This window comes from Neopelma chrysocephalum, unplaced genomic scaffold (assembly GCF_003984885.1).
Source record: "Neopelma chrysocephalum unplaced genomic scaffold, ASM398488v2 Primary Assembly neopelma1_136, whole genome shotgun sequence".
NCBI classification, from domain to species: Eukaryota; Metazoa; Chordata; class Aves; order Passeriformes; family Pipridae; genus Neopelma; species Neopelma chrysocephalum.
This window is the reverse complement of record NW_020897798.1, coordinates 53,080-62,051: the sequence shown is the minus strand read 5'-3', so window position 1 is coordinate 62,051 and position 8,972 is coordinate 53,080. Positions and strand designations below refer to the sequence as shown.

Below are 8,972 nucleotides of genomic sequence, written 5' to 3'. Positions count from 1 at the left end.
TCCCAGTGCCTTCACAAGGGTCCAGTGCCATCCCAGTGATCCCAGTGCCATCCCAATGATCCCAGTGTTCTCCCAAGGACCCCGGTGCCTGCCCAGGGTCTCTGGTGTGCCCCCAGAGCTTCCTTCCCCTAAACCCTCTGGCAGCTGCTCCATTCCTGCAGCTCCTTCCCAGCGTTTGCACTCCGCTGTCCCAGCCCTGCTCCATCCAGGGCTCCCCGGAGCTCCGAGGCTGCCACAGTCCCCCTTTCCCCCCCTCTCCTCGCCCTTCCCGCGCCGGCAGCAGCTCCCGGGGCTGTGGCGCCGGGATGTGCTGAGCCTGCGGAACATAATTCCAAATGGCAAAGGGAAGAGACTTTTTATAGCTCAGGAACTCCCTGAGCTGAAAGCAAGAGACCCGTGTGCTGGTCCCCCCCAGGTGAGAGTCGGGAGCGAGGCTCTGCAGGGACTCTGGCACTGGCAGAGTCAAAGAAACCCGGACGAGGGGGATGAACAAAGCATTTCCATCTCTGAGGAGCTCCCAGCTAAACACAACTCCCTGCTGGATCCTGCTGCAGCTCCAGGCAGGTGCTGACAGGGGTTTGGGAGTAGAGCTCGGGGATCCTCTTTGCTGCACGAGCCTCATGTCCAAACACTCGGACTCCTGAAAGCGCTCGAAGACAAAAAGGGAACTACGAGTCGTGCCAGCCCTGCAGGAACACGCTGGACTTCCTTTATCCTCCCTCCAAGCTCAATTAAGCTCCTCGGCAGAGGAGGCCGGGCCGGCTCCCTCCGTCCGAATGTAAAGGTCGCGGAGCGCCTGGTGAGAAAACGTGGCTAATAAAAGGCACAGAAACAAGAGCAGCGCCAGTAGATTAAATTCCCCTCGCAAGACGCCGAGCGCGGGGCTCGGAGCCCTGCAAAGGTCACTCGGCACGAGGCACCTTCAGAGACACCCAGGGCAGAGCAGCTGGGAAGAGATGAATAAAACCCCACCGAGACATCAGAGGAGGGGAGGCCTGGGGGTGTGTGGGGCACAGCGGGGTCCTGGCCCGGCTCCCGCAGGCCCCAGGTGAGGACTCTGGACTCAGCCCCGACCCGCCACGGTCCCGCGGCCAAACTTTAATCCTGGAACCAACCGCTGAGACAAAGCAAGTGGGACACTGTGTGACATAAACAGGGACCTGCGGGGACATTCTTGCCGTTTCTGGGGCAGCACGGGAGGGTGCAGAGCGAGGAGGGAACGGGCAGTGCCCTGTTCTGAGCGCTCGGCGAGTCCAGCGGGCACCGACCCAACGGCGGCGACGCACCGGAGCCGCGGAGCAGGGAGAGCATCTCCCCTCTCCTCTCCGTGTTTATTGGCATTTTAAAAGCACAATGCCCGTCAGAGACCTGAATAGGGGGGTCACGGGGAGCCCTGCAGCACTCCAGCATTCCAGAATTCCAGCCCGGGCAGGATCAGTGACCATTGGACACGCTGGCCTTGAGCAAACGGAGGAGCAGAGGGACCACGTGGCACCTGCCTGGACAAGGGGCAAGTTTCACGGGCCCAGCATGAGGCCCCAGACCTCTGTCCCGTCCTGTACCTGTCGTGGATCACGTGCCCATTCCTGCCCCTGTGCCAGGGGGGCAGTTTGCAGCATCCCCACGGCAGGGAAGGCTCCTCAGATCCTGGGCAGTCACACATGGGAGCACAGAGCAGGCTAAAGCACGGGCTGAAGCGAGTCAGAGGGGGCAAAGTGTGTGGCTGTGGGTCGTTTATTTAACAGCAACATGACCCAGGTGCCCTGTACCCACCCCCTGGCTCTGCAGGTACAAGGCAGGGGGGTCACGGAGACTTGGGGGGCAGTTGGTCCCTGCAGTGCCAAGCCCCAGAGGACAAAAAGTGGGACAGGGAGAGAAGTCAGAGGGCACGGAATTCTCACAGGCAAACCTGTGACAACAGGGGAGTTCCCCGGGGCAGGGGCCAGGTGGGATTGCAAAAGTTCTGAACAAACAAGCCCCAAAGTGTCCCTCTGGAGCTGTTGGAGCAGCGCTGGGTCAGCAGGAGCAGCTGGGGATGGCTCGGGAAGCAGCACATGGCAGGGTGGCAAAGGAATGCCATTGTCTGGCACTGGTGCTGCTTAGAAAGAAGATTTTCTCAGCACCTCTGGGAGTCCTGAGGAGCTTTGTGCCCTCTCCACCAGGCAGGGAAGCCAAAAGCAGCAGCAGCAGCAGGCAGGGAAGGGCTGGTGTCACCCAGAGCAGCCCCGTGGGGCTAAGAAGGAGGACTTGGGGCACTGTTTGTCCTCCCAGCCCGTATCAACCACGACAGAGTCCTTCCCAGAGCTGAATCCATCACGGCAGGAGGAAGTGGAAGGAGGAAGATGCTCAGTCCCGCTCGGGGCAGACCTTAGAGAGCAGCAGAAACTAAACGAGCCCTTCACAGAGAGAGGGAGGTCAGCAGGTACCTCTGTGCCAGGCTCAGGCTGGCAGCGCCCAGGGCTGGGGAAGGGACCCTCTGCCCTTCCAGCGCCCTGCCAAGGCTCCCAGGAGACCCGGACTCCGCACAAAGCTGTGGCAGCAGGTCGGGCTGGTGTGGGCAGGAGTCTCTGCGTGTCTCAGAGCCCCTCTACATGTGCTCAGGGTGGTTCTGGAGACACTTGATGAAGTCAGCGACAGGTTTGCCCTCGTAGCAGATCTGGTACACGGCGGTGAAGAGGGGGAACCTGCGGGCAGACGGACACAGACACCACAGCTGGCAGGGTCAGGGCACCTCAACTGCTGCCCTGACGAGCAGGAGCAGGTGGGACAGTGGCACTGGGCCCCATCCAGCAGGAATCCTGCCCGGCTGGCATGATTTGGGCAGTGCAGGATTGCCCTGAACAGCTGAGACACCGAGGGGGGGGTTTCCCCTGCTGCTGCTGCAGGAAAGGGTCGCAGCCCCACCACGGCAGGTTCCAGCACTCACTTCTCCACCACGTTCTTGCTCTTGAGGATCCGATGCAGCTCAGCAGACGTCTGGGGGCCCTGCAGCTTCTGCCCGTTCAGCATCTCCTTCTCCAGCTGCTCGATGGACTGAAACAACCCAGCAGTGAGGAGCTGGGCCTGCAACCCCCCGACAATCCCACCCTGTCCCTGAGGGCGTTTTCCAAATGCTCCCGGAGCTCTGGCAGCCTTGGGGTCGTGCCCACTGCCCTGGGGAGCCTGTTCAGTGCCCAACCACCCTCTGAGGGAAGAACCTTTCCCTGAGATCCAGCCTGACCCTGCCCTGGCACAGCTCCACTCCCAGCCCCGCTCACCTTCCCCGTCTTGGCGAAGGCCTCGGCGACCTTGCGGTTGCGGCCCCCGTAGCAGGTGGTGATGAGGTCGGCGACCCCGCAGCTCTCCAGGAAGGTGGAGGGGGTGACGGGGCCCTTGCAGAAGAGTTTGGCGAAGCCAATCATCTCCATCAGCCCCAGGCGGATCACGGCGGCCTTGGTGTTGTCGCCGTAGCCCAGCCCGTCGCAGAAACCGGCTCCCACGGCCACCACGTTCTGGGAAACGATGGGAACGTGGAGGGATCTGTTCCCAGATCCCAGATCCAGAGGGATCTGTTCTCAGGGCTTTGCTGTGCCCATGATTTGTCTTGTGTGGGATCCTGAGCAAGAGCTCCTGCCTGTGCCAGTGCCCATCATCCCTCCAGGTGGATGAACGGGACAGGTCCCTCCAAAGCCTTTGTCTCAAAGGTCTCAGCAGCCACAGTGGGGTCCGTTCACCCAACAGCCTCCTCCCCAGAGCTCCCTGCAGAGCCCTGCAGGCCCCCCCAGGCTCTGCTGACACCCACCTTGAGAGCCCCACAGATCTCCACGGTGTCGGCTTCCTGCACCACCGACACTCGGAAGTTGGGGGTCTGCATCAGCTCCTTCAGCATCTGCCCGTGCTTCACGTTCTTGCAGCCTGAGGAGACAAAGGGAAGGAGGAGGAGGAGGAGGAAGATGATGGGGAAAAACCCCGAGGCAGGACCGTGCTCTCCCCTGCAGCTCATCCAGGGACAGGAACCTGTTGCCCAACCGATGGACGTGGCCAAACATTTGCAGGTCCCCCAAGAGCCAGGCACACACGGCCTGACAGATAAGCAACGTTCAGCCTTGGCACTCCCGGGGGACAGGGACAATCCCTGCTGCTTCCTCAACCAAGACACAAATGACCTGCCCAGGAGGTTAAAGGCATCTTCAAAGGCTGCAAATTTGGGGTTGGAGCCCGGTGTCCTCCCTGTTGCTGTGGGGGTCCTGTGTGTTCACAGGGGCTGTGGGCTCTGTTCCAGCTCCCCAGCCTCCTGCCCAGCATGCTGGCTGTTGTTTCACAAAACACAGACACTTTGAATCCCACCAGCCTCTAACCCAGCAAAACTGTTGTGTTGGTTTTGGCTCCGTGCACGGTTCCCAACAGCGTGGAGGGTGTTGGAACAGCCACCAGATCAACTTCCAAGCAGCCCTGGCTGGGCAATAATGTGAGATCCAGGTGAGCAGCCCGTGAAACCCAAGGAAATGAAGGGTGGAACTTATTCCTCAAGTGCCTCATGGTGTCCACCCCTTTAACTCGTGCCAGGCACGGTGCTGGCAGGAATGTTTTAGCCATCATAAACCCTGGGAATGAGCTCAGCCAGCTCCCAGGGAGTCTCCTGCCTTCCCAGGGAAAAGGGCCAGCTCACCCAGCGGTTTGAGCTGCACTGTGCCCCCCACTTTGCCCCTCATCACAAACCAAGGCTGCCAACGAGGAGGGACAACGGCTCCTTACCGATGGTGGTCTCACAGAACTTCTCATCTGCCACCTCGTTGGCAATGTTGGCCCCCATGAGCACGGTCATCTCTATCCCCAGTTTCTCATGGATGATGTCCGAGATCAGCCTCAGCCCGTCTGGTCCTTCGTCCACGCCCTGGGGGACGACCAAGGGCAGAGGTCACAGAACCACCGAGTCAATTAGGTTGGAAAAGACCTCTGAGATCACCGAGTCCAACCTTTGAGTGATCACCACCTTCTCAACGAGACATGAGCCCCCCCTGGACACCTGCCCCCCACCCCAATCCCGCTGTTCCCTGTGCTGCAATGTGATCCCGACACGCTGAGCTGTGCCCTGCTCCTCACAGATCCCCCACGTGCTCTCACCTCCAAATCCCCACAAAGACTCTGCCCCCACCCTCCTCACATCCCCCCATCACCCCAGAGCCCGTTTCTCCCCCGAAATCCCAGGATTCCCTTTGCAGCCCCTCCAAGCTGGGCCGCTTCCAGAGCGCTGCTCCCGCTCCCACCTTGATGAGCGACATCCCCACGGCCTCTTTCTTCACGTGGCCCTTGAGCTGGTCGCAGACGCCGCCGATGAACTGGTGGGGCACCACGAACAGGAGCACGTCGGCCCCGGCGCAGGCTTTGAGCAGGTCCGGCTCTGCCACCTGCACGGGGGACCCGGGAAGGTGAGGAAGGGCCCGAAGCCACCGCGCCGAGGTCCCTGCCAGGGCTGGCAGGGGCTGGAGAAGGGCTGGAGAAGGGCTGGAGCAGAGCTGCCAGCTCAGAGGCAGCCACATGGCCTCCAGCCCAGCCCGCGGGACGCCAGAGAGGGGGGGACACAAAGGTGGGCAGCGACAGCAGCAGGACCAAGGTCAGCAGGAGGGTGTCAGCGAGCCCCACACATCCCCTCCCTCACCCCCCAACAGCCCTCCCAGAGCCCCTCGGAGCTGGCAGCCCCCACTCTCACCACATTGGGGGGCAGTTTGTGCCCGGGCAGGTACTTGACGTTCTCGTGCTCGGCGTTGATGATGTCGGTGAGGCGCCGGCCGCCCACCTCCTCCTGCAGCACCCACATGTTCACCTGGCTCTCGAAGCCGCTCAGCCGAGCCGCGTTGGCTCCGACGATCTTGGCGATGGCAGAACCCCTGCGAGGGGCACAGCGGGGTCCGTGGGCACCGGGGCTCACCCTGGTGCCATGGGGAGGACAAGGGACCGCGCTGCGCTGGCCCCGGGGGGGACCCAGCCGGGCGATCCCGGCGCTCACCAGTTGCCGGAGCCCACGACGCAAACCTTCTTGCCACCCATGGTGGTGCCGGGACCGGGGCGCTGCGGGAGCCGGACCCGCCGCCGCCGCTTATTTCAAGGGCGCCCCGGAGCAGGGGCGGCCCCCGGTCCGCCCCCGGCTCCGCCTCGCCCCCGGGGGCACCGCGGGCACCGCTGCGGGCACCGGGCACCCGCCGCGGGCTCCTCGCTCGGGGGCAAAGTGCAGAGACCTGGAGCGGTTCGGATCCCCTGCGGAACCAGGAGTCACTCGCTGAATCGCAGGATCGTGGGATATCCCGAGTTGGAAGGGACCCGCGAGGATCAGAATCTTCAGCTCCCGGCCCGGCACGGACACCCCGACAATCCCACCCTGTGCCTGGGAGCGTTGTCCGAACGCTCCTGGAGCTCTGGCAGCCTTGGGGCTGTGCCCACTGCCCTGGGGAGCCTGGGCAGTGCCAACCACCCTCTGGGGAAGAACCTTTTCCTGAGATCCCCCCTAACCCTCCATGACACAGCTCTAGCCGTTCCCTGGGTCCTGTCCCTGCTCACAGAGCTGCCCCTCGGGAGGAGCTGCAGCCCCCGAGGAGATCTTTGAGTTGTGCCTGCCGAGCCTCTCCCTCTTTTTCTGCACAAAAGCATTTCATTCTGTGTTCCTAAAAGTGCCGTTTTGCCCCCAGGTAAGGAGTAAGAACCACCTGGTGCAGCCCCAGGACTTGCTGCCTGAGGCAGCAGCGTTTTCCTCCTCACAGAGGATCCTTTTCTTGCCCAAGGGGCTCCCAGGTTTGCTGCGAGGCATTTTCAGTTCTATAAACCACCAGGGCGAAGAGAACAATTCCCCTTTTGCATCATTTTAAACCCTTGCACGAAAACTTTAATACAGTTTCCTCCAAATTCTGCCCGACTCCCCTGGGGCCTGTAAGAGGCTCTCACAGCCCAGCAGAGTGGCCACTGGGCAGCTGAGGATTTATCAGCCCTGGCCACTGGATTTCCACTTCTGCTCAAGTTACTTTGTTCAGCACAAAAGCACTTTTGCAAAGGCTTTAACAGAGTGTGCAAGGAGGGAGATTCCCTCTATGGAGGGCTCGCTATAAAAGGCCAAAATATGAAGAACACTTTCTCTCCAGCTGGCTTTGAGGAGAGAAAAAAAAGGAAGAAAGTGGAGATAATCCTGTCCCTTCCCTGGCGAGTCACTGGAGTGTCATCCCCCACGGGGAGGGAGCATGAAGGAGGAGGACAGCTTCCTTCACAGGAGTCTTTTATTAAAACTGGGTGACGTCTACAAGGGTACAGTACAAAAAAAAAACAAAAAAAAAAACAAAAAAAAAGATTTGGTCCATGGAAAAAAACCGTAAATATTCAGTTAAGAAAAGCAGTTACTCTGCAAACAGCTACGTTCGCCTACGCAGGACTCGGCCTCCCTCCCGTGGGAGTACCCTGAGGAGGCAGGGGCTGCTCCTCCAGCACCAAGACCTTCACCCCAGTACCACAGAGGAGCGTTTTCAGGAGGGCAAAGGAAGAGGGGAGGTCGAGAGTCTATCACTCACAGACACGTAGTTACACAGACACGAGGAGCAGCAGGGCCACCCAGGCGCTCACAGCTCACACCGTGGGCCTGGGGTGGGAGGGCTGGGCAGGAACGGGATCCTGCAGCGATCCCAAAGAGTCAGACCAACTTCCAAGTCCATTTGCATTGTGGTCCCGAGCAGAAACACCGGGATTGGGGGTGAAGAGGAGCTGTTTCGTGCTCCTAAAGCCTGACCACCTGTAATTCATTCCATGAAGAGGCATCGGGGCTGCTACTCCCCACAGTAAATCTATTTGTACATTCCTGAACCATGCTGGGCCCTATGGCAGCCCCATGACCTAAAACTTGACTAAAAACCACAGGAGCTTCGGCACGGAAACACCTGCTAAACTCACATATGCTTGGAAAAACGTCCATTCCCAAGGACTGTCCTGTTCCACCCTCGGAGCCTCTGGTCCCCACACCAAGTGACACAGGACAACTGCCCCACAACGCTGTGTCCATGCACAGCTCCAGGCAGCTGCTGCATCCCCTCTCCCTGCTCCAGGGAAAACAAGCAGCCCCGTGGTTTGCTGGGAACCCACGTGTAGGTGTCTGAAGGGCAGAGAGTCGCATCACTCCGAGCTTCCAAAGCCCTGCAGGAAGCCAAAGCTTCGTCTCCCTGTGATCCCAAACCAGGACAGTCCGTCACAGAACGCCAAGGGAACGGACAGGGAAAAAAGGGAGAAGGGAAGAAGCAATTCTCTACACAGTCCAGTAACTTCCTCGAGGAGGGGAGGGACCCGTGGGGCAGCCCCAGTGCAGCAGCACCCTCCGAGGAGGGGGGTGAGGGCAGGGAGGTATGTCAGCTCACGGCATCCTGCCCACGCCAGCGCCTGGCACGGGCTGTAAAACGTGGCAGGGGGAAGAGCCCAGCCACACCTTAGAGCAGAGCCAGGCTTCCAGAGTGCCACAGCCCCGCTGCTGGCCGGGCAGGGACGGGCTGGGAGGAGGCTCCCAGTCAACTCTGGCTACCGGGGACACTACGGAGTCACGGGGAGGCTCGTGGGAGCCTTGGGGCTGCCGAGGCAACAGCCAGGAGGAGAACCAGGTAGAAATGTGTGCTGGGTGCAGCCTGTCTGCTCGTCACACCCCACGAGAGCCCCGCTGTCCTGGACTTGCCCCCAGCACAGCAGGGACAACGCCAGGAGGAGTTGCTGCTGGAGGGGGATCCTGGGAGCTGGAGCAGCGAGCTCTGCAGCTCTGTCTCCACAAACAGCCGTGGGGCTGGGCAGGAGCAGGGCAGTTTTATGTGTTCCTGATGCCCAAGGCCTGCTCCAGTTCCTGCCGTCGCTGCTGCACCTGTGGGAGAAGCCGAGTCTGTAACACAGTGGATGGGGCAGCACCACAGCACCCAGCTGGGAAAGGCTGGGCTCAAACTGGGACCCTTCCCCTGGGAGAGACAGGCAGGGAGAGGGACCCC

The 8,972-nt window shown here is 60.9% G+C and overlaps 2 protein-coding genes across 2 annotated transcripts in view; both read right to left on the bottom strand.

Annotated features, from left to right (window-relative positions):
- Window positions 1-2,144: 2,144 nt before the first annotated feature.
- On the bottom strand, window positions 2,145-6,096 carry GPD1 (glycerol-3-phosphate dehydrogenase 1). Its single transcript, XM_027699067.1, has 8 exons — window positions 5,987-6,096; window positions 5,690-5,867; window positions 5,247-5,387; window positions 4,735-4,873; window positions 3,782-3,894; window positions 3,258-3,491; window positions 2,927-3,033; window positions 2,145-2,684 (listed from the first exon to the last, which is right to left on the bottom strand). Exons 1-8 carry the CDS (start codon window positions 6,025-6,027, stop codon window positions 2,588-2,590), a joined length of 1,050 nt encoding a protein of 349 aa, XP_027554868.1. The 5' UTR covers window positions 6,028-6,096; the 3' UTR covers window positions 2,145-2,587.
- Window positions 6,097-7,223: 1,127 nt separating this feature from the next.
- SMARCD1 (SWI/SNF related, matrix associated, actin dependent regulator of chromatin, subfamily d, member 1) overlaps window positions 7,224-8,972 on the bottom strand; it is a 6,857-nt gene continuing 5,108 nt past the window's right edge. The window contains exon 13 of the mRNA XM_027699060.1: window positions 7,224-8,851. Within this exon, the coding sequence (XP_027554861.1) occupies window positions 8,798-8,851 (54 nt within the window). The 3' untranslated portion in view covers window positions 7,224-8,797. The remainder of the gene's footprint in view (window positions 8,852-8,972) is intronic.